Raw genomic sequence first — 26,321 nt, 5'->3', positions numbered from 1 at the left:
AACCTTTACTAAAATGGACTGTGACAGCGATTGATTTAGAGGCACAGTATCTTTGGTTCTGAATGCTGTACAACGGAAATGTGTGTCTGGGTTGATGTGAGACCCACAGCATACTACTGTACAACCAGGTATGTCTATACATGATCTAGACACACAAGCAGGTTATTCCCAAGGAGAGAGCTAGCCCAGTGGACTAGATATAAAAGTCACTGTCAAGTGTGTTTACCTTGAAAAGGGCAACCATCCTCCTCCTCCTCCTATAAATGCCAAATTGAACTCCCCAGAATAAGTAGCTGATACGCTTCTTACGCAAGCCACACTGGACTGGCATAATGATGGGATAGTCGGTAGATGACTATGAGTGACATGACTATGATTCAGTATGCATCATGGTATATGGTAAATACTGTGATTGAGAGGGCCCCTTTTGCATGGGCACCCCCATATAACTTTACTGCTGTAAAATATAACAATAATCTGAGACGCCTTATCAGATGTATTGTCTAAGCTTCCCTTTATGGGTCTTAAGAGATGCTAGGAAAATTAGAGTTAAGTCATAAGAAAACAGGGAAACAGTAGAGTAGAGGTAAAGGAATTTATCCTAGGAAGATGTATAGGTGTATAGATGGTTGTTTCAAAATGGGATAAACTGAACACTTATGGAGCTGAAACAAAAGTCTTAATGTGGCATTACCATAGGACTGGGTAGACCAATGAGGGCCCTGGCTAGTCCCCGACATTAAAGGGCCTTAAACTAATTATGCTGTATTTTACCCCAATTTGAAAAGATTTAAAAGCCAGGGGACAAAAATGACAATAAGAAACCTGACCTCAAATTGCCTGGGGCAATAGTCTGGCAGATTACTCAAGATGAAGACAGAGAGGCCAGGGAACCAGCAGCTGGGGAACTATGGCAATATACACGTGTGGGTAAAAATGCCAGGGGTAGGTAAGAGACATTACTAGAACTCCTTGACAGGGAGGCCCAAAGCACTATAATTCTAAATCTTGTTGAAGTCCTAACAGGTGTTCAGGTTAAATTGGGAGGAGGTGGTGGCTGATGAGATTAAGATAAAAGTTTAGATTAAAACTGGAATGTCTCAGCTGCCTTTATGTGAAGTGGTTACGTCTTCAGTACCTACATGTACTACTGGAATAGACAGTATGTTTGACTAAAAAGTATACCTGTCTAATATTGTAAAACAGCAGAAAGTTTACCTTAAGGCAAGTGTTGTTTAGAAATGCTAATCAACAACGCTATAGGAACCATCAGAACTGCCTAAGCCCTCAGAAGTCAATTTCTGCTATGGCTATGAAATAGCCATAATATCTTAAGTGATGTGAGAGAAACATTCTAATAAGGAAGGCAGTGTCCAGAAGAGTTTCCTGTAAAATAGAAATGGTTTGTGTAGGAACATACAACCAGAAGAATGCAGAGAGGCCCTCAATATACTTATAAGCAGGTAGCTTCTTTTTCCCTAAGGCTGACTCTGAAACTACCTGAGGAACTGCTGATCCTCTGATCAGACGAGTGCTACACTATAAATTGTTCTCTCTTAATCAGCAAAGAGTAGCTTGGTTTATGGACAATTCCAAGGTGAACGGACAGCATCTTGTTTGGAAGGCCACCACTCTGACTACAGAAAGTAAAACAATTAACTCAGTGGGCATCTGATTTTCCCCTATGTTTGGGTTTTCACCGAACTCTGCAGTTGATGTGAGAAGTAATGGTGACTTGTGGACTGTTTCCTAACTCTGAACAGATGAAGAAGAAAGACACTGGTAAAATTTGATAATGTATGTTATACTTGCAACTGCCTCTGCAAAATTATAACTGAGAGAAATCTAACACAACTAACTCCACCTTGCTTCTAACCTCCTAAGGTGTCTTTGCTCATTCCCATACATGGGCCAACCCTACTACGGGAGGAATTTATTTTACAGTTTAAAGCAAAGATGATAATAGTCTCTTCCTGAAACAAATACCCTCCTTGTTCAGGGACTGAATCACTTTTGGTAAAGCTAATGGAAGGCTATAAGGTTAGAATCATGGTAGGGGCCTAAATTCTGCTAAGACTTAGGCATAAACAGAAACTAGTCATTGTTCCTTGGCTTGTTTTTTATAATTGCTTATTGCTCAGGAGTACCAGCAGGTAGTTACAGATTTCTAACTTCCCCTACAGATAACACCACTATTGTGAAACCTAACACTAGTATTTGAGATATTTTTCAGACTTTGCATTCTGGTGGACTAACTGATACCACCTAGGCTGGTGACCCATACCAAGAAACTAATTCAGCGGGTCCTGTGACCCCTATTCAGGAAGTGACTCAGCATAACTCATTGCACACAGTTTTGACACCTCTGTAATTTCATCCCTGACCCAACCAATCAGCAGCAGCCTAGCCCCTGACCACTAAACTATCCTTTTAAAACCCTCATCTCCAAATTCTGAAGGAGTTGGATTTGAGAAATCTCTCTCATCCTCCTCACTCAGCCACTCTGCAATTATTAAATTCTTTCTCTGCTGTAACTTCTGCTGTCTCAGTGTACTGACTTTTTCTGGACAGGAGGAAAGGAGAGTTTGGCTGGGTGATAACATATTGAACACTTAAACTTTGACTACTGTTAACTATTTCTTTTAATGGGGGCTCAACTATACTTTAGCAGAATAACCCTGGCAGCAATGCAGACAGGATGAATTTGACAGAGTAAACCTCAAAGCAGGGTGAATAGTTGTAAATACGTTGTAGTAATGGGAGGCTGGCTTTGAGTCCAATGACATAGCTTCTTTAACAGTCCATCCAAAGAAAATAAAATGAAAGCATGAACAAAAGAGAAGAAATGTGTAATATTTTAGTATATAATTGTTTTGGTCTTTTCCCTATTCCTGGCACACAACTCCTAAAACTCCCAGAAACTCTGAAATGATAAGTATCTTCTTGTATGTTAAAATGACCAGTTGCTGGGGGCTCCCAGACAACCTCAAAATGGGTACTGGTTGCCAGGGGAATCAGCCAGCCAGAGAGGTGGAACTTTTGGCCCTACTCCCTAACGTAGGAAGAGGAGGGCAGGTCTGAAGGCTGAGATGATCACAAACGACCAATGATTTAATCAAGGATGCCTACATAATGAGCCTCTATAAAAACCATAAAAGGACAAGGGTTGGAGAGCTTCCAGGTTACTGAGTACATGGAGGATAAGGCATCCATCCACCAGAGAGGGTGTGGAAACTCTGTACCCCTTCCTACATACTTTACCCTATGTATCTCTTCATCCAGTTATTCATTTGTTTTTTTTTTTTTTTTTAGTATGCTTTACGTTCTAGAGCAAATGTGCAGGTCGTTCAGGTTACATAGGTATACACATGCCACTGTGGTTTGCTGCAACCATCCCCCTGTCACCTACATTAGGTATTTCTCTAATGTCATCCCTCCCCAATCCCCCTGTCCCCTGCTATCTCTCTGCTAGTCTCCCCACCCCCCAACAGGCCTAAATGTGTGATGTTCCCCTCCCTGTGTCCATGTGTTCTCATTGTTCAACATCCACCTATGAGTGAGAACATGTGGCGTTTGGTTTTCTGTTCTTGTGTCAGTTTGCTGAGAATGATGGTTTCCAGATTCATCCATGTCCCTGCAAAGGACATGAACTCATCCTTTTTATGGCTGCATAGTATTCCATGGTCTATATGTGTCACATTTTCTTTATCCAGTCTATCACTGATGGGCATTTGGGTTGGTTCCAGGTCTTTGCTATTGTAAACAGTGTCACAAGGAACATACGTACATATGTGTCTTTATAATAAAACAATTTATAATCCCTTGGGTATATACCAGTAATGAGATTGTTGGGTCAAATGATATTTTGATTTCTACTTCCTTGAGGAATGGCCACACTGTCTTCCACAATGGTTGAACTAATTTACATTCCCAACAGTGTAAAAGCATTCCTATTTCTCCACATCCTCTCCAGCATCTGTTGTCTGAAGATTTTATAATGGTCGCCATTCTAACTGGCGTGAGATGGTATCACAATGTAGTTTTGATTTGCATTTCTCTATTGACCAGTGATGATGAGCATTTTTTCATGTTTGTTGACTGCATAAATGTCTTCTTTTGAAAAGTGTCTGTTCATACACTTTCCTCACTTTTTGATGGGTTTTTTTTTAAGTTCTTCATAGATTCTGGATATTAGCCCTTTGTCAGATAGATAGATTGCAAATATTTGTTCCCATTCTGTTGGTTGCTGGTTCACTCTAATGATTGTTTCTTTTGCTGTGCAGAAGCTCTAAAGCTTAATTAGATCCCAGTTCTCTATTTTGGCTTTTGTTGCCATTGCTTTTGGCGTTTTAGCCATGAAGTCCCTGCCTATGTCCTGAATGGTACTGCCTAGGTTTAATTGTAGGGTTTTTATGGTGTTAGGTCTTATGTTTAAATCTTTAATCCATCTGGAGTTAATTTTTGTATAAAGTGTAGGGAAGAGGTCCAGATTCAGCTTTCTGCATATGGCTAGCCAGTTTTCCCAAAACCATTTATTAAACAGGGAATCCTTTCCCCATTGCTTGTTTTTGTCAGGTTTGTCAAAAATCAGATAGTTGCAGATGTGTGGCATTACTTCCAAGGCCTCTGCTCTGTTCCACTGGTCTGTATCTCTGTTTTGGTACCACTACCATGCTGATTTGATTACTGTAGCCTTGCAGTATACTTTGAAGTCAGAGAGCGTGGTGCCTCCATTTTTTTTTCCTTAGCATTGTCCTGACTATGCAGGCTCTTTTTTGGTTCCATATGAAGTTTCAGGTGGTTTTTTCCAGTTCTGTGAAGGTTAATGGTAGCTTGATGGGGATAGCATTGAATCTATAAATTACTTTGGGCAGTATGGCCATTTTCATGATTGATTCTTCCTAAGCATGAACATGGAATGTTTTTCCATCTGTTTGTGTCCTCTCTTATTTCCTTGAGGAGTGGTTTGTAGTTCTCCTTGAAGAGGTCCTTCGCCTTCCTCATTAGTTGTATTCCTAGGTATTTTATTCTCTTTGTAGCAATTGTGAATGGGAGTTTGCTCATGATTTGGCTGTCTGTCTGCTGCTGGTGTATAGGAATGTTTGTGATTTTTGCACATTGATTTTGTATCCTGAGACTTTGCTGAAGCTGCTTATCAGCATAAGGAGATTTTGGGGTGAGATGATGGGGTCTTCTAAATATACAATCATGTTGTCTGCAAACAGAGACAATTTGACTTCCTCTTTTCCTAAATGAATACCCTTGATTTCTTTTTCTTGCCTGATTGCTCTGGCCAGAACTTCCAATACTATGTGGAATAGGAGTGGTGAGCGAGGTCACCCTTGTCTAGTGCCAGTTTTCAAAGGGAAAACTTCCAGTTTTTGCCCATTCAGTATGATATTGGTTGTGGGTTTGTCATAAATAGCTTCTATTATTTTGAGATACGTTGCATCGATACCTAGTTTATTGAGAGTTTTTAGTATAAAGGGCTGTTGAATTTTGTCAAAGGCCTTCTCTGCATCTATTGAGCTAATCATGTGGTTTTTGTCTTTGGTTCTGTTTATGCGATGGATCATGTTTACAGATTTGCACATATCGAACCAGCCTTGCATCCCTGGCATGAAGCCGACTTGATCGTGACAGATAAGCTTTTTGATGTGCTGTTGGCTTTGGTTTGCCAGTACTGTATTGAAGATTTTCGCATCAATGTTCATCATGGATACTGGCCTGTAATTTTCTTTATTGATTGTGTTTCTGCCAGGTTTTGGTATCAGGATGATGTTGGTCTCATAAAATGAGTTAGGGAGGATTCTCCCTTTTTGTACTGTTTGGAAGAGTTTCAGAAGGAATGGTACCACCTCCTCTTTGTATGTCTGGTAGAATTTAGCTGTGAACCCATCTGGTCCTGGACTTTTTTTGGTTGGTAGGCTATTAATTGCTGCCTCAACTTCAGCCCTTGTTAGTGGTCTATTCAGGGATTCAACTTCTTCCTGGCTTAGTCTTGGGAGGGTGTAAGTGTCCAGAAATTTATCCATTTCTTCTAGGTTTACTGGTTTATGTGCAAAGAGGTGTCTGTAGTAATCTCTGATGGTAGTTTGTATTTCTGTCGGAAGAGTGGCGATATCCCCTTTATCATTTTTTATTGCATCTATTCGATTCTTCTCCCTTTTCTATTAGTCTGGCTAGCAGTCTATCTATTTTGCTGATCTTTTAAAAAAAAACTAGCTCCTGGATTCATTGGTTTTTTTAAGGGTTTTTGTGTCTCTATCTCCTTCAGTTCTGCTCTGATCTTAGTTACTTCTCGTCTTCTGCTAGCTTTTGAGTCTGTCTGATCTTGCTCCTCTGGTTCTTTTAATTGTTGACAACAGAGTGTCAATTTTAGATCTTTTCTTGTTTCTCATACGGGCATTTAGTGCTATAAAGTTCCCTCTAGACACTGCTTTAAATGTGCCCAGAGATTCTGGTATGTTGTGTCTTCGTTCCCATTGGTTTTGAAGAACATCTTTATTTCTGCCTTCATTTCATTATTTATCCAGTAGTCATTCAGGAGCAGATTGTTCAGTTTTCATGTAGTTGTGCAGTTTTTAGTGAGTTTCTTAATCCTGAATTCTAATTTGATTGCGCTGTCGTCTCAGAGACTGTTTGTTATGATTTCCGTTCTTTTGCATTTGCTGAGGAGTGTTTTACTTCCAATTATGTGGTCAATTTTAGAATAAGTGAGATGTGGTGCTGAGAAGAATGTATGTTCTGTGGATTTAGGGTGGAGAGTTCTGTAGATATCTATTAGGTCCAGGTGGTCCAGATCTGAGTTCAAGTCCTGGATATCCTTGTTAATTTTCTGTGTCAATGATCTGTCTAATATTGACAGTGGAGTGTTAAAGTCTCCCACTATTATTGTGTGGGAGTCTAAGTCTCTCTGTAGGTCATTAAGAACTTGCTTTATGTATCTGGGTGCTCCTGTATTGAGTGCATATCTATTTGGGATAGTTAGCTCTTCTTGTTGCATTGATCCCTTTACCATTACATAATGCCCTTCTTTGCCTCTTTTGATCTTTGTTGGTTTAAAGTCTGTTTTATCAGAGACTAGGATTACAACCTCTGTTTTGTTTTGCTCTCCATTTCCTTGGTAAATCTTCCTCCACCCCTTTATGTGTATCTTTGCACTTGAGATGCCTCTCCTGAATACAGCACAACAGTGGGTCTTGACTCTATCCAATTTGCCAGTCTGTGTCTTTTGATTGGGGCATTTAGCCCATTTACATTTAAGGTTAATATTCTTATGTGTGAATTTGATCCTGCCATTTTGATACTAGCTGGTTGTTCTGCCTGTTAGTTGATGTAGTTTCTTCACTGTGTCAATGGTCTTTACCATTTGGTATGTTTTTGCAGTGGCTGATACTGGTTGTTCCTTTACACATTTAGTGCTTCCTTCAGGAGCCCTTGTAAGGCAGGCATGGTGGTGACAAAGTCTCTCAGCAACTGCTTGTCTGTAAGGATTTTATTTCTCCTTCACAAAGGAAGCTTAGTTTGGCTGGATATGAAATTCTAGGTTGAAAGTTCTTTTATTTAAGGATGTTGAACATTGGCCCACACTCTATTCTGGCTTGTAGGGTTTCTGCCACGACATCTGCTGTGAGTCTGATGGGCTTCCCTTTGTGGGTAACTCGACCTTTCTCTCTGGCTGCCCTTAGCATTTTTTCCTTCATTTCAACCCTGGTAAATCTGATGATTATGTGCCTTGGGGTTGCTCTTCTTGAGGAGTATCTCTCTGTATTTCCTGGATTTGAATGTTGGCCTGCCCTGCTAGGTTGGGGAAGTTCTCCTGGATAATATCCTGAAGAGTGCTTTCCAACTTGGTTTCATTCTCCCCGTCACATTTAGGTACACCAATAAAACATAGATTAGGTCTTTTCACATAACCCCATATTTCTTGGAGGCTTTGTTCACTTCTTTTCACTCTTTTTTCTCTAATCTTGCCTTCTCATTTTATTTCACTGAGTTGATCTTCAATCTCTAATATCCTTTCTTCTACTTGGTCGACCCGGCTATTGAAACTTGTGTATGCTTCAAGAAGTTTTTGTGCCGTGGTTTTCAGCTCCATCAAGTCATTTATGTTCTTCTCAAAGCTGGTTATTCTAGTTAGCATTTTGTCTAACCTTTTTTCAAAGTTCTTAGTTTCTTTGCATAGGGTTAGAACACACTCCTCTAGCTCAGAGAAGTTTGTTATTACCCACCTTCTGAAGCCTGCTTCTGTCAATTTGTCAAACTCATTCTCCATCTAGTTTTGTTCCCTTGCTGGTGAGGAGTTGTGATCCCTTGGAGGAGAAATTGCATTCTGGTTTTTGGTGACTTCAGCCTTTTTGCGCTGCTTTCTTCCCATCTTCCTGGATTTATCTACCTTTGGTCTGGTGACTTTCAGATGGGGTCTCTGAGTGGACATCCTTTCTGCCGATGTTGAAGCTATTTCTGTTTTTTAGTTTTCCTTCTAACAGGCCCCTTTGCTGCAGGACTGCTAGAGGGCCACTCCAGACCCTGTTTGCCTGGGAATCACCCATGGGGGCTACAGAACAGCAAGGATTGCTGCTTCATTATTGTTGAGCTGGGCATGGTGAGGCTCATCTGTAAACTCAGTTACTGGGGAGGCTTAGGCAAGAGGATCATTTGACCCCCAGACTTAAATCCAGCCTGGGCCACACAGCAAGACCTAATCTCTTTTTAAAAATTAAATAAAATATTGTCAAGTGGGACACAGTGGTACACATCCCTAGTCCCAACTATGTGAGAGACACTGAGGTGGGAGAATCACTTGAGCCCAAGAGCTTGAGTCAAGCCTAAGCAACAGAGGCCCTACCTCTTCAAAAAATAAGAAAAACTCGCTAACACTCTCGCACGCGCATACTCTCTCTCTCTCTCCATACTTATATATAAAGAAAAATTACAGGAGAACATTGTTTTGGACTAAGCTCCAAACAGATCAGACTAAAAATCAAAATAAAGACAGAATCAGAAGCAGGATATGGTTCTCTTCCCTTTTGCGGACATTGCTGAAGCAAGGGTGGCCAAAATGAAGTTTAATCCCTTTGTGACTTCTGACTGAAGCAAGAACCACAAAAGGTGTTTCAAAACACCTTCCCACTTTCATAGGAAGATTATGTCTTCCCTCTTTCCAAAGAGCTGAGACAGAAGTACAAGGTTCAATCCATGCCCATCCAAAAGAATGATAAAGTTCAGGTTGTGTGAGGACACTATAAAGGTCAGCAAACTGGCAGTTTAATCAAGGTTTACAGGAAGAAATATATCATCAACACTGAACAGGTGTAGTGGGAAAAGCTAAAGGCACAACTGTCCATGTAGGCATTCACCCCAGCATGGTGGTTATCACCAAGCTAAAACTGGACAAAGACCACAAAAAGATCTTTGAACAAAAGTCAAATCTCACCCAGAAAGAAAGGAAAAGGCCAAATAAATGGAAGAAACAATTGAGAAGATGCAGGAATAAAGTAATCTTATATACAAACTTTCGCTGAAACTGCTGAAATGGAAAAAAAAAAAAAAATCAAAATGGAGTCTCTCATGCTGAGTTCATCAAACTAAAAATGAGTTATCAGACCATTCAAGATATCAGGAGAGAGATAACACACTAATTCCCCAAATAAGCCAGTTTCAATTGGCATGATAATGAGGTTTCCTGTCTTTAATTTTTTTTTTTTTTTTTTTTTGGTAAACCTCTCCTACGGTGCTGATGTCTTTAATCCTTACAACAAAAGGTAACCTGATGTTAAATAATCACTTATTTCTCTATTCTGCCCTGCTCCAGCCTTAATAGGAAGGTAACTTTGAAATGACCAATCCATTTTATTCTTTGTTTTTGCTTTATTCAGTCTCTCTCTGTCTATAAAATTAACCTCCTCTGCTCAGTTCACTGAAATACTTGTTTTATTTTATGAAATGAAGTACTGCTCAAATCTAAAATCACAAATAAAACCAATTAAGTTATTTAAACTAAATTGTTGTAATTGCTGTAATTTGTAATAAATTGGCAGTAGTAAGTTAAATGATTCCTTGAGTTCTGTGACCCATTCCAGAAAATGATCAAACTCAAGGAAGGGGTGATGAGAGCCGCCCTCCATCCCTCCCCCAATTTACAGTAAGTTAGTCAGAATAGCAGAGGCCAGGGGTCAAGCTCAAAGGCTCACAACTGTAATCCCAGCACTTTGGGAAGCTGAGGAGGGAGGACAACTCTATGCCAGGAATTTGAGGCTGCAGTGAGCTATGATCATGTCATTGCATTCCAGCCTGGGAGACAGAGCAAGAATTCTGTCTTTTAAAAATTACACACACACACACACACACACACACACACACACACACACATATTTCTTTTTTGTTTGTTTGTTTTTAATTACCAGAAGCTGGGACCTATGACTGGTATTTGAAGTGGAATAGTGGTCTGCAGGACTGAGCCCTTAATTTGTGGGACCTGACTCTAACTCCAGATAGATAGTGACAGAATTGAACTAATTACTGGACACCAAGCTGACATCAGAGAATCAGTCAGTATGAGGGGACATGGTCACAGAAGTGCTCTGTGTTGTGTGAATATAGGAAGAGAAAAAAACTGTTGTTTTTTATTATACAAGAGATAACAGGGACTCAGATATAAGTGGTAAAGGAAGATGGTGAAAGAAGGGAAGGATAACGGTTAAACTTTGAAGTGGCAATGCAGCTGAAGCTATTTTTTAATGAGGAAAAGTATGACATCTTCCGTTTCTTTTTGCCTCTCACCGTCAACTTAAAATGCTATAAGAAATCTAACACTCAAAAAAAGATCTGACTGCAGCTGTGAAAAAGGTAATCTAATGTCTTACTGAGACTGTTAGAAGACAATCTAAAATTTCGGCCAAGTTATAGGTTAAGACATTTCTGAACAAATAAAGAGTACAAAAATTTAATAAATATATTGTAAAGCTGTGAGAGATGCCTTGAAAAAGAACAAAATGCACTACCTTCATACAGTCAAATTTGAGACATTCTGCATTCTATATTCTCTATACCCTACGGAAGAAAATGAGCATATGCATTAAGAAGAGATCTGGAGTCTGACTACCTGTGTTCAAATCCTAGTTCTACCACGTACTATGAAACTTTGTACAGATTACTATAGGTTTCTGTGAGTAGGCTCTCTCACATTTAAATCAGTCATAATACCAATACCTAAACTCCATGGGTAGTTGTTATGAATTAAATACATATTCAGCAATCAGAAAAGTACCTGGCACAAAGTAAGGATGCAATAATTGTTGGCAATTTGGGTTGCTGTATCCCCACTTTAAGAAGACTCTAATAAACTTCAATGAATTCTATTGAATTAAAAACTCTAAGAAATCATACAGTTAAGAAATAAATTTAAGTGTGCTTAACTCAAGTTCTCTTAAACTTTTTTGGCAATAGATTAATAAGATCTACTCCCATTCATCCATATAAACGGTTGTTTGAGAAACACTTGGAAAATTCTGAACTGGGGGTAAGCGAGACCATCTTTTACGTGTAATAAACAGATGCCATCGAAGCTGAAGAACACTGTTACACAACTGACTAGAAATTTTAGTACAGTTCCCAAACAGTTCATATGAAACACACTCATAGTAAATGAATACTACTGAATTCTGAGGGTACAAGGTTAAAATACAAAGGTCAGTAATTAAAGGGTCAGTAACTCTGCTTAGTCGTTCATAAGTCTCCAGTTTTTCTACAAATTTTACATGTAACATGAAATCAGTGTATTTATGCTTTGATGTTAAAAGAGTATCAGCCATACCCATCGGAATACTGCTTTTGTAGACTGCAGCCAAAATACTATAGGACACTAAGAAAAAGCTTATTTGAGTCACAGGAATAGCAACCAAATGAATAATACAACTCCATTCTTGTAAACCCAAACTGACATGACATATTTTAACAAACATTCATAAGACAATTAGATATAAATATGGAAATCATTAAATACCAAAACATATACTGCTTTGAGAAATTAAAATATATAAAATTTAGATTTAAAAGATTAAGAGACAAACTTATAAAATCAATATTTGCTTTAAGAAGAAGAATGATTTTACAAGCACTTTTTATAGTATTTCTTGGTAAGCAATTATGATTTCTGTACCTATGTTCTTTGTGTTCCAATAGCTGACAGTCTCTACATGTCAGCCTATCACATGTTTCACAGAAAAGTTTCAACTGTTCTTGTTTGTGTACAGGGCAGAAAACAGGGCGTTGACCAGATGCTCCAACAGACTCTGTAGCAAAATAAAACAAATATTTTTTAACTAAACATGAAATTTTTGTTTAGTTTTCTAAATTCCTATTGATGTTGACATCCAAAGCTTATAAAGAGTAAGCAGAAAATGTTACAGGGGCAAAAAAACTGTAATTATTACAACTGCGTCTATCTTACCTGAGACATCTTCTTTCTTCCTGATCAAGTGATCTTTAGTAAATTTTACTCTTTGATGTGCTTCAATACATGTCTTACACAGCCACTCTCCACATTCTACACAAAAGCCAACTGCACTTGCATTGTCTTCACAACTAGTACATACCTAAAAGAAGAAATAAGTACTAATCTAAATTAAATATATAAAATGTAAAATAAAAAGAAAAAACTTGTTCTTAAATATACTGTCTATTTCACTGTATAAAGAATAAAATAACTGTATTATCCATTTATCGAAAACAAAATCCTTTTCCTTACAGATCATTCATGTAGGTAAAAATCTAAGGCTCAGAACACAAAGTCTATGCAGATTTGACTTTTTAAAATTTATTTATTTATTTTTTGAGGCAGGCTCTGGCTCTGTCACCCAGGCTGGAACGGCAGTAGTTCAACCATGGCTCACTGCAGCCTCAACTTCCTGGGCTCAAGCAATCCTCCCACCTCAGCCTCCCGAGTAGCTGGGATTAAAGGCGCACACCACCACGCCCGGCTAATTTTTTTATTTTTTGTAGAGATGGGGTCTTGCTACGTTGCCCAGGCTGGTCTCCAACTCCAGGGCTCAAGTAATCCTCACACCTTAGCCTCCCAAAGTGCTGTGATAACAGGCGTGAGCTACCATGCCTGGCCCAGATTTGACATATTAAGTAATGACTTTAGTCTCGTTTAACTAAGATTGAGAATGTGTAAGAAAGTTATCTTTAACTTTCTATTTGAAACAGGAATCCATACCAGAACCACCCTAAATTACCTAACTACCCAAACATGCTTTTCTTATAATTTATACTTTGATATCAAGATAGGAATATAAAGAAAAACTGGGAAGCATACCTGTTCTGATTTTTCATCAGAACTGCTAGGAGCTTCAGATGTGTCTTTCACAAAATAATTATCCACAAGGTCTATCTGTCTGCATTCTTGGCGGCATACTGGGCACCGTATTACACCAACTACAACATAAAACAACAACATTTTAAAATATTCTTCAGGAACAAACAAAGAAATTGTGCATGATGTCCATATGAAAACATTCATTCATCACAGAAAAGACCAAAGAAATGAGCATCAAGAGCTCAGTAAAATAACCCAGTGGGTTAGTTCTTTGGGGTAAAAGTGATACGCAATTTAGGAAAAGAAAACAAGTATTATGATGCCTCCCAAAAAGTGCTTCCTTATTACAATATGTGGTTAGTTGTATAATTGCCCCAAAAGAAATCCAGATCCTAATCTTTGGAAACTATGAATATTACTTTACATGGCAAAAGGGACTTTACAGATGAGATTAAGGCTTTTGAGAGGGTTTGCCCAGCGGGTCCTAAAGGTGATCAAGTGACCTTACAGAGGGAGGAAGAGGAAGATAAGACTATAGAAGACTGGAAGGCAATTATAATAATAATGGACACAGGGACTGGAGTGATGTGCTTTGAAGATGAAGGAAGAAGCCAGTGGCCAAAACCACAAAAAGCTTAAAGAGACAAGGAAATGGATTCTCTCCCAGAGCCACCAGAAGGAACCAGTTCTGCCAACACTTTTGACTTTAGCCCAGTGAAAGGGATTTCAAACTGCTAGCCTCCATAATGGTAAAACAGTAAGACACATGCTGTTTTTCCTTTTTCTTCCCTCCCCCAAAATTGGATGTCATTTTTCCTTTTTTTTTTTTTTTTGACACATGCTGTTTTAAGACACCAAGTTTGTGATAATTTTGTTACAGCAGCAACAGAAAACTAATATACGATCTATCATCTTACAAATTCTGACTTGGTTATAGACATTTGAATTTATGCTAATATGAGAGATCATCTGTGCCTTCACGTGCTAGTGTTCTAGAATCAATCAGAATGGATAAACTGTTGACGTAACACACAGAGGCTTAAGAACTAAAAATGGCACCAGAGTCAACAAAATAAATTGACTAATATGTGTCAGCCATGAAATTGAGGATACAGCATAAATGACACAATCCATGCCTTCATGAAGGGTTCTAGATTAGTATAGAATTTTTATAATGTACACAACTACAGAAAGCACCAAAGGCTGGGATATAAACTGAGTCCCCACGTAGCACACAAACTCTAGCACCATATATAGTCATTCTGATGGAAAATGAAAACAAATAAAGCATGTCATTTTAAAAGAAGGGTGAGGTGGCTCATGCGTGTAATCTCAAAACTTTGGGAGTGGGACAACCAATTGAGCCCAGGAGTTTGCGGCCAGCCTGGACAACATAGTGAGACTCCATCTCTAATTTTAAAATAAAATAAAGTTTTAAAATAACTAGTGTTATATACTTAAAATATTGTTCTTATCATAGGTTTTCTCTTTATTTTACCAAAAACATTGTATAAAAATAAATAAAAATATCTTGGTCAAAGAAAACACACAAAAACAATTTTGCAAACCAAAGGAAGAAATAGTGAAAAGAAAATATTTTCACATTTAGGAAAGCATCAATTAAAAACCTCTTGAAAAAGTATATAATATAAAACTACAAAGAAGTAAGTTTAAATAACTGTAGGGACAAAGATATGGGAGCAACTAACTCTTCTTAGAGTGAATCAGTTAAGTTTTCACCAAAAAGATAACACATTTAATAGGGCCTTGAAGAATGAACATGAATATACTAGTGTGCAAGAAAGGGTTTACCTGGCAGGCCTGAGTTGCTCAAATGCTACACATTCCTAAGAAAGGCCTGTCTTCAGAACTGGCCCTTTACAAGCTCCTGGGAGATGACCTCTGAGCACATGAAAAATTCTGCCTGATAAGAATATTTTGTAGACCTGGGGCTTTAGGCCATACTATGTTCAGTTTGACTTCTGGGTGCACTGGAGTCCAGGTAGCTGATTATCAGTCCTGTGGGGGCTACAAGGCAGTAAGACTGATCTCCAAAACCTAGACACCAAGGCTCAGGTGAGATTCCCTGCTTGGCAATACTCCCGGTGTACTGTCCCATATTGTTGCTGGGGACATCTGGAAGCATGGGTCCACTTTCTCTTGGACTCTGCACCATGTACCTTTTCTCTTTGCTGATTTTAATCTGTACCTTTCAACTATAATGTCTTCAACTATAATAAAATGCAACCACATTATAACAAATTTTCTCAGTCCTATGGGTCCTTCTGGTTAATCACTGTTCCTGAGGCTAATCTTGGGGACCCCCAACTCAACTAAGAAATAAGGAAACTGATAACAGCAAGTACAAAGTTTACCAATTAAAAGAAAAAAGAATAGGAGGCTACAAAAGATAGCAGAAAATATATTTAGCTTTCCTTCTATCTATATGTATATAATTACATCTACGTAAAATACTGAGAAAATTAATGAGAAATTTGCAACATCTAAATGAAGGTGTATTTTTGTTGAAGGACACCAAAGATGGAGACATTCTGTGTTCTAAGCAAGAAAGACTCAGTATTCTAAAAGTGTCTGTTCTGTGTAAACGAATGATTCCTTACAGTTCCATTAGATGCTACACTTTCTGAAGCGCAACAAGTTAATTCTCAGGTTCTTATAAATTTCTACCTCAATCTAGCAGGCTGACAACACAGCTTATGGCAACAAAAATTCATGTCTTTCTTAATCTAAATCCCCACTGAAATTATATTAAAGAATTTAGAGGATTAACACAACATCCAAAAAATGAGGGTGGAGGACAAAGCAAGGCACATAAATCACAAGCTACTTTAGCAAATTTAGATGAAAAAGAATAACTCAACAGTGCAGTAGAAACCCAGTCCATAGTAACACAGGAAGGACAGGATACACCTGAGTAAGACTTACTTGCTGAAAAAAATTTCAGAGAAGTCTGAAGTTACAATCAGGGAACAAATTAGAAATTCTAGATGATTCCCAAGTTCCTACATAACTACTCAAAATGGGGAAAAGTATTCTAGCCAGAATAGATAGTGTTTAACTAGCATAGTTCTGGAGCTGAAGGGTGTGGATGGAGTCACCAGCATGTAAATATCTCAAATGTCAAGTGCAGTTATGACTGCTAAGGAAGAATGTTGTCAAGGACAGTAATGCTTGTTATACCAAATTTACAAGTCAAACAAGAAAAAGAGCTCTCAAATTTAGGAGACAGCTTTCAAACATTTTCAACTGCAAACCACAAGAAGTACATTTTACATCAAAGGTCAGGACACAAATATATACCTGTCTAACTGAACAAACACGAGTAAAACAGGGGTCAACTACTTTTCCATTAACCGTTTATGATTAACTTGCTACCACTGTAACAATTTACTTTTAAAATTACATAATATGCTTAAAGTCAGCTGACTCTTAGCATGACCTAACAGTCTTTTCATTCAGCCCCAGCTTCTCTTTCCAATACTCTCAAGCAGTCGCTCCAAAGCTTCAGTCATCAACACTACTCTCCTTTCCCTTAGAAAATAATTATGAATGAAAAATTACAGATATGTTTTCAGGTACAGATGGCAGTTGAGAGAATTTATACCTATATCCTCTAATTACTTAAGTCAGAGCCCAGTCAAAATGATGAGTCCTGTAAGCTAAGTGTTGAAAGACTGGAATGAATTACCCAAGGAATGGGAGAAAGAAGCTGGAGGGAATAAGATTGTCCAGTGGTGCCAAAAGCCTCATACTAAAGAAGTATAACCATGCCTAAGCTTAATTCCTCTCTCCACCATGTACCTATCCCCTACTCATCTCTATTCCCACCCTATGTGCACACATTAATAAGGACCTCGAGAGTGCAGTGGTGGGAGAGGTAACAGACGGCAGGAGTCGCACTGCTGGGGCTTAGGACTGATTTGTCTGACTTCCTGTCTCTGCCTAGCCCATTCCAGCTGCAGCCATGTCTGGGGAAAAGATGATTTTTGATCCTACTATGAGCAAGAAGAAAAATAAGCAGCAGCAGTCCTTTAGTTAGATGAGGAAGGGGATATGCAAACAGAGGAGACCCAGCCCTCAGAAATGAAACTGGGAACAAAGAATTGGAAGGTGATGAAGACAACAGTAAGGAAAAAGATGCTTCTGATGATCTAGATGACTTGAACTTCTTTAATCAAAAGAAAAAATAGAAAAACAAAGATATTTGATACTGATGAAGGTATAAAGGGTCTTAAGATTGAAAGTGATATTCAAGAACCAGCTGAACTGGAGTATGATCTTAATATTAGGCTTGGCAATAAAAAGAAGAAAAATAAGAAGGTTGACTTCCCAGATGAGTATGAAATACTACAGCAACACAAAGCTCTAGAAGATGAAGGCAGCAAAAAAGATGACGGTATCTCATTCAGTAACCATACAGTCCCTGCTAGGGTGGGCTCAGAAAGAGACTACACAGGAGGAGCTACTGAAGCGAGTGTTCAACACCATGAGGGAAAAGAATCCAGACATGTTTGCAGAAGAGAAAAGGAAATTTGTCATCAAACCTCCACAGGTCATTCGAGTAGGAACTAAGAAAACTTACTTTGTCAACTTTACAGATATCTGTAAACTATTACATCATCAGCCCAAACATCTCCTTGCATTTTTGTTGGCTGAATTGGGTACAAGTGGTTCTATAGATGGTAATAACCAACTTGTAATCAAAGAAGATTCCAACAGAAACAGAAAAAGTCTTCAGTACATATATGAAGGAACACTTTACTTGTCACACATGTTGATCACCAGACACAAGCCTGAAGAAGGACACTCGACTTCTTACAGTGACAAACTTATTCTTGATATTCTGTTGCAAGTACAAAACAAGTTTCCAGGCTGTCACAGGCAAGCGAGCACAGTTCTGTGCCAAAGCTAACTAATTTGCTCATCGCTGACTTTACAAAGTGTGTTGTGGAGATTTGGCAGGACAGGTTTGTCATCAGAATGGATATACTATTTTAATAAAAAAGAAGATTAAAAAGCTGCCAAGTTCTTTGATGACTGGCCAGTTGGTCTGAAATCCTTGCAAGATGCCACTGTTCAAACTGTTGACATAATCATTGCCTCCTCTCTCTCTGTCAGAGAGATGTGATATGGGGTAAGGAGTTGTTTTCAAAATTGTTCATTGGCATCTGTAAGATAAATCAGTTCTTATAATATAGTGCAAGAAAATTAAATTTTAAAATAGAGTCCTAGAAAACAGTATGTATTTGCTGAAAGGAATGAAGGCAAAAATTAATAACTACGTTCCAGAGCAACAGGACACTGATCTTTACTAAAGAAATTTTATAGCAATGGAGGCAGTGGCAGACAGACATCAGCATGAATATGGGGAGCTGAAGATGTGAAATGCTGAATGTGTTGCCCACTCTTACAAAAAGCTTGGCATTCTACCAGACATACAAAGAGGAGCTGGTATCATTCCTTCTGAAACTATTCCAAACTATCCAAAAATCATTTTAAGAGACCGATATCATCCTGATACCAAAACCCAGCAGAGACTCAACAAGAAAAGAAAACTTCAGGCCAATATCCATGATGAACATACATGCAAAAATCTTCAATAAAATACTGGCAAGCCGATTGCAACAGCACATCAAAAAGCTTATCCACCATCATCAAGTAGGCTTCATCCTGGGGATGCAAGGCTGGTTCAACATATGCAAGTCCATAAATGTAATTCACCACATAAACAGAACCAAAGACAAAAACCACATGATTATCTCAATTGATGCAGAGAAGGCCTTTGACAAAATTCAACAGCGCTTTATGCTAAAAACCCTCAATAAACTAGGTATTGATGGAACGTATCTCAAAATAATAAAAACTATTTACGACAAACCAACAGCCAATATCATACTGAATGGGCAAAAACTGGAAGCATTCCCTTTGAAATCTGGCACTAGACAAGGCCTCTAGTGCCTCTCTCACCACTCCTATTCAATATACTATTGGAAGTTCTAGCCAGCGCAATCAGGCAAGAAAAAGAAATAAAGTGTATTCAAATAGGAAAGGAGGAAGTCAAATTGTCTCTATTTGCAGACAACATGATTGTATATTTAGAAAACACCATCATCTCAGCTCAAAATCTCCTGAAACTGATAAACAACTCCGGCAAAGTCTCAGTATACAAAATCAATGTGCAAAATTCACAAGCATTCCTATATACCAATAACAGACTTAAAGAGAGCCAAATCAAGAACGAACTCGGCTGCCATTCACAATTGCTACAAAGAGAATAAAATACCTAGGAATACAACTAACAAAAAACATAAAGGACCTCTTCAAGGAAAACTACAAGCCACTGCTCAACGAAATAAGAGAGGACACAAACAGATGGAGAAACATTCCATGCTCATGGTTAGGAAGAATCAGTTATCGTGAAAATGGCCATACTGCCTAAAGTAATTTACAGATTCAACAATATCCCCATCAAGCTACCAATGACCTTCTTCACAGAACTGGAAAAAAACACCTTAAACTTCATATGGAACCAAAAGAGAGCCCACATAGCCAAGTCAATTCTAAGCAAAAAGAACACAGAGGGAGTCATCACACTACCAAACTTCAAACTATACTATAAGGCTACAGTAATCAAAACAGCATGGTACTGGTACCAAAACAGAGACATAGACCAATGGAACAGAACAGAGGCCTCGGAGGCAACACCACATATCTACAATCATCTGATCTTTGACAAACCAGACAAAAACAAGCAATGGGGAAAGGATTCTCTGTTTAATAAACAGTGTTGGGAAAACTGGCCAGTCATGTGCAGAAAGCAGAAACTGGTCCCCTTCCTGACACCTTACACTAAAATTAACTCCAGATGGATTAAAGACTTAAACATAAGAACTAATACCAAAAAAACCCTAGAAGATAATCTAGGCAAAGCCATCCAGGACATAGGCATAGGCAAGGACTTCATGACTAAAACACCAAAAGCATTGGCAACAAAAGCCAAAATAGACAAATGAGACCTAATCAAACTCCACAGCTTCTGCACAGCAAAAGAAACAGTCATTAGAGTGAATCAGCAACCAACAGAATGGGAAAAAATTTTTGCAATCTACCCATCTGACAAAGGGTTAATATCCAGAATCTACAAAGAACTAAAACAGATTTACAAGAAAAAAACAAGCCCATTCAAAAATGGGCAAAGGATATGAACAGACACTTTAAAAAAGAAGACATATATGAGGCCAACGAACATGAAAAAATGCTCAACATCACTGGTCATTAGAGAAATGCAAATCAAAAGTACACTGAGATACCATCTCACGCTAGTTAGAATGGCGATCATTAAAAACTCTGGAGACAACAGATGCTGGAGAGGATGTGGAGAAATAGGAAAACTTTTACACTGTTGGTGGGAAGGTAAATTAGTTCAACCATTGTGGAAGACAGTGTGGTGATTCCTCAAGGACCTAGAAATAGAAATTCCATTTGACCCAGCAATCCCATTATTGGGTATATAACTGAAGGATTATAAATCATTCTACTATAAGGACACATGCACGCGAATGTTCATTGCAGCACTGTTAACAATAGCAAAGACCTGGAACCAACCCAGATGTTCATTGATGATGGACTGCACAGGGAAAATGTGGCACACATACACCATGGAATACTATGCAGCCATAAAAAACGATGAGTTCGTGTCCTTTGTAGTGACATGGATGAACCTGGAAACCATCATTCTCAGCAAACCGACACAAGAACAGAAAATCAAACACTGCATATTCTCACTCATAGGTGGATGTTGAACAATGAGAACACATGGACACAGGGAGAGGAGCATCACACACTGGGGTCTGTCGGGGGGAAACGGGAGGGACAGCGGGGGGTGGGGAGTTGGGGAGAGATAGCATGGAAGAAATGCCAGATATAGGTGATAGGGAGGAAGGCAGCAAATCACACTGCCATGTGTGTACCTATGCAACAATCTTGCATGTTCTTATGTACCCCAAAACCTAAAATGCAATTTAAAAAAAAAAATCTTGGCAATGAAGAAAAGAGACATAATGACCTGTCAATAGAGGGAGAATAAAGAAGACTGCTTTATACAGGGAAAACTTGGGAGATATGACACAAAAAATAACTGAAATAATTTATAATAAAAATGGCTTAAATTCTATAAAACAGTATCATAGACTAAAATATATTTAAATTATGTGAATATTTCCAAAGTTAATTTTATCACTTAAGAATGAAGATGGCTTAAGCTGAAGTCATAGTCATATATGGCCATATATGTGCACATACAATCATATACGAAGAACACCACAAATGTCTGTTATAATAAATTAAGTATAACATAATAACAAGTATATCATAAAGCTTGTTGCTATTCTTAGGGCTTCTTATATTCTTGACGATATATAAGAATACCTTGTTTTACTGTATTTAGCTTTATACCGCTTCACAGATGCGTTTTTACAAATTGAAGATTTATAACAGCCCTGCATTAACCAAATCAGTAGAGGTCATTTTTCCTACCATGTGTGCTCACTGGGTATCTTTCTGTTACATTTTGTTGATTTTTGCAATATTCCTAACTTATAAATTATTATTTATCTATTATGGTGACCTGTGATTTGTGATCTTTCATGTTACTACTATTATTGTTTTGAGGCCCCACAAACTGCGCTCAATGAACACAGCAAACTTAATAAATGTATTCTGACTGCTTCACTGACTGGCCATTCCCTCTATCTCTCCCTCTTGCAAGCTACCCTAATCCCTGAGACCCAACAATATTTAAATTGGACCAATTAATGACCCTACAATGGCCTCTAAGAGTCCAGCTGAAAGACAAACCAGCTCAGGAGGACTTGGTCAATAACAGCAACAACAACAAAGTTAAACATCTTCCCACATTAAATTTTTAAAAGTTAGAAATTATTAAGCTTAGTGAGAAGGCATGTCAGAAGCCAACACAGGCCAAATGCTAGGTGTCTTGTGCAAGTTAGCATAGCTGTGAATACAAAGGAAAAGCTCTGTTTCGTTTTGTTTGAGACAGGGTCTTGCTCTGTCAACCAGGCTGGAGTGCAATGGCAGAACAATGCTTGTTGAAGTTTCGACTTCCTGGGCTCAAGTGATATTCCTACGTCAGCCTCCCATGTACTTTGGACCACAGGCTCATGCCACCCTGCCCAGCTAATTTTTTGATTTTTTTTTTGGTAAAGACAGGGTCCCATATTGTTGTCCAGGCTGTTATCTAACTCCTGGGCTCAAGCAATCCTCCTGCATCAGCCTCTCAAAGTGTTGGTATTACTGGCATGAGCCACTGCACCCGGCCTGGAAAGATCTGAAAGGAAATTAAAAGTGCTAGTCCAGGGAACCTGTGAAAAAGAAAGCAAATTGGGCTGAGCATGGTGGTTCACACCTGTAATCCCAGCACTTTGGGAGGCCAAGGCAGGCAGATCACAAAGTCAAGAGATCGCGACCATCCGGCCAATATGGTGAAACCCCGTCTCTACTAAAAACACAAAATTAGTTGGACATGGTAGCACATGCCTGAAGTCCCCACTACTAGGGAGGCTGAGGCATGAGAATCGCTTGAACCCGGGAGGCAGAGGTTGCAGTGAACCGAGATTGCACCTCTGCACTCCAGCATGGCAACAGAGCAAGACTTGTCTCAAAAAAAGAAATGTGCCCTGCTAGATTTAAATAAACACAATTTCCACATTTAAAAAATTAGAAGACCTGAAGAATAGTAATCCTAAGAAGCAAATTAGTAGTCTGCTACCAATAAAACTTTAAGACATACCTACTGAAAAAGAAAAGGATAAACAAACATAACAGCAGCAAATGCAAAAACAAAACAAAACAAAAAGTCAAAACAAACAAACAAAAGAAACCAGGAAGAATATTAGCATTAGATAAACCAAAGTAAAAGTTAAAAAAAGCCTGGCCGGGCACGGTGGCTCAAGCCTGTAATCCCAGCACTTTGGGAAGCCGAGGCGGGTGGATCACGAGGTCAAGAGATCGAGACCATTCTGGTCAACATGGTGAAACCCCGTCTCTACTAAAACTACAAAAAATTAGCTGGGCATGGTGGCGCGTGCCTGTAGTCCCACCTACTCAGGAGGCTGTGGCAGGAGAATTGCCTGAACCCAGGAGGCGGAGGTTGCGGTGAGCCGAGATCGTGCCATTGCACTCCAGCCTGGGTAACAAGAGCGAAACTCCGTCTCAAAAAAAAAAAAAGTTAAAAAAAGCATTAAATAGGACTAACGAGAATACTGTGCAACAGTGAAGGACACAGTCCACAAACTATCAAAATAATTTATGCAAACAGGATAGTAGCCACAAACAAAAGGCAAAACAAAAATGCAAAACATGTTATTAAAAATTTAAGGGTTGTCAAGCTCACATTTCCTTACCCAGTTTTTGAAATACAGAAAATTATGGTATGTTTAGCTACAAAACACATTTAGTGAAAAAAAAACTGACCTGAACTGGTATAAAGCTATCTTTAGTGACCCTATTTCGTATAAATACTGCTACAGAAATATTAAGGCATTTGATTACAGAGTACGACCAGAGTCCATGCTGGAAACCTAAATACCATCTTGTCTTTCTAAAATGTGAACACTTACGTATTGCAAACACTGAATATACGGATAAAATTTTTAAGTTTAAAAACAGAAAAATATTTTGTTCTCCTATGTCCACATTAATCATGTAACCTGGCTGCTCTTTTAAATTCCAAAAATTAAATGATTTTACTGACAACATATATGTGCATAATCCAAATAACTCTAAGAAATAAAACTTTTTTAAATGACAAGCTCCCCACACAAAGTGAAATAATTGCTAATTAAGGAACAATAACGTGGTTCAAGCAGGATATTTAAGTGCAATTTTTAAGAATTATCAAAATGGAAAATATTTTATAACTGTGTATCTCATTTCATAATAAAGTAATTTAAAACAAAATACAGAGGTAGCCAGGCACCGTGGCTCATGCCTGCAATCCCAAAACTTTGGGAGCCCGAGGTGGGCGGATCACTTTAGTCTAGGAGTTTGAGACCAGCATGGGCAACATGGCAAGACCCTGTCTCTACAAAAATAAAAATTAGCTGGGCATGGTGGCACCCACCTGTAAACCCAGCTACTCAGGAGGCTGAGGTGGGAGGATCTCCTGAGGCTGGGAGATCAAGCTGCAGTGAGCAGTGACCGGGCCACTGAGAGACAGAGTCAGAGCCTGTCTCAAAAACAGAAACAAAACCAAAACAAAACACAGAGGAAATGATTTGGCCTTTGTGGCTCTTATAAAAACTCACAAGCATGAACTTAACTTTAAAGATATACATGATTACAACTAAACTGTTAAAAGTCAAACACAAAAAAATTGGAGAAAAACTCATGACATACACAGGAACATTATGATTAACAATGAGCTGAGCAGAAACAAAAAAAGTTCAGAAGGCAGTGGAATGACATAATTCAAAGTAGTTTTTAAAATTCTGCCTATATCACTTTAAGAACTTTAGTAACTTAGCCTAAGTGGAAATGCCAATAAATATAAGGAAAAAAACACACACACACACACACACAGAAAACACTGCCAACAAAGAATTCTATATCCATCAAAACTAACCTGCAAAAATGAAAATTAAATAAAGACATACTCAGATAAATACAGACTGGGAGAATTCATTGCTAGTTAACCTGCCTTACAAAAAATGCTAACAAAAGTTCTCCAGATTTAAAGGAAATGACATCAAACAGCATATTAAATGGATATAAAGACAGAAAGAGCACTTGTAAGGCTAATCATATAGGTAAATGTCTCACACATAAGAACCTACTTTTTCTCTTTCTTAAATTATTAAAACGAAAATTGCTTAAGACAATTAATACCAAAAAGAATAGGAGAGGGAATGGAGGTATACTAGAACAAGGACATGCCACCAAACCATAACTGGAATCCACAGTACTTAAAGAGTATTAGAAATGGTAAATACATGCAGGCTAATTAACATAAGAAACTCTACAAATATATTTTTTTCTTTCTTAACTTCTTCAAAAACCATAAAAGTGTATAGAACTGTAACTCCAGCACTGTATTGCTAGGTTTATAACACACAGATGTAACACACACAACAATTACACAAAAGGAGTAGAGAAGGGAGAGCCACACTAGAGCAAAGGTTCTGGGTTTTACTGAAGTTAGCATAATTTGAAGTAGACTGTGATAAATTAATATGCATACTGTAATCACTAAGAAATTAACTCAAAAATCATGGTTAAAAAGATCAACAAATGAATTAAAATGATATACCAGGAAACATGTATATAACGCAAAAGAAGCCAAATAAAGAAGAATCAATGAAAAACAACAAATAGATGAACTATACAGAAAACAAAGAGCAAAACAATCAACATATATCTGACCATATCAATAATGACAGTAAATGAGAATGAATTAAACACCCTATCTGCCAATGAGCAGGTAAGATCAACTATATACTGTTTACCAGAAACACACTTTATTTATTCTTTCCAGTTATAGTCTCTGTAGCCCAGGCTGGAGAGCAGAGGCACAATCATAGCTCACTGCAGCTTCAACCTCCTGGGCTTAAGCAATCCTCCTGCATCAGCCTTCCAAGTAGCTAGGAATACAGGTATACACCATCACACTCAGCTAATTTGTTTAAAATTTTTGCAGAGATAGGGTCTCACTATGTCAACCAGAAGGTATCTAAAGGTATCTAAAGAAGGTATCTAAATCTCCTGGCCTCAAGAGATCCTCCTGCTTCAGCCACTCAAAGTGCTGGGATTACAAACATAAGCCACTGCACCCAGCCCAGAAATACACCACAAATCAAAGACACATGCAGGATAAAGGAAAAAGGACAGAAATTCAAGTCACCTTAGCAGTAATTAGGTAAGAGCAGGAGTCTGGGTCCGGTAGCTTATACCTCTAATCCCAGCA

The 26,321-nt window shown here is 38.4% G+C and overlaps 1 protein-coding gene and 1 pseudogene across 2 annotated transcripts in view; one reads left to right on the top strand and one right to left on the bottom strand.

The window, feature by feature from the left end:
- The window catches only part of TRIM33 (tripartite motif containing 33), a 126,606-nt gene that overhangs the window by 63,680 nt on the left and 36,605 nt on the right, over window positions 1-26,321 (bottom strand). For both annotated transcript variants that reach the window (XM_017524239.1, XM_017524240.2), the window contains exons 2-4: window positions 13,322-13,440; window positions 12,455-12,599; window positions 12,164-12,296 (exon numbers count right to left, since the gene is read on the bottom strand). In XM_017524239.1, coding sequence (XP_017379728.1) covers window positions 12,164-12,296; window positions 12,455-12,599; window positions 13,322-13,440 — 397 coding nt within the window. The remainder of the gene's footprint in view (window positions 1-12,163; window positions 12,297-12,454; window positions 12,600-13,321; window positions 13,441-26,321) is intronic.
- Window positions 14,938-18,873, top strand: LOC108301169 (annotated as a pseudogene).

Source organism: Cebus imitator, unplaced genomic scaffold (assembly GCF_001604975.1).
Source record: "Cebus imitator isolate Cc_AM_T3 unplaced genomic scaffold, Cebus_imitator-1.0 Scaffold32, whole genome shotgun sequence".
NCBI lineage: Eukaryota > Metazoa > Chordata > Mammalia > Primates > Cebidae > Cebus > Cebus imitator.
The sequence above is the reverse complement of the archived record's forward strand: the minus strand, read 5'-3'. Positions and strand labels throughout refer to the sequence as shown.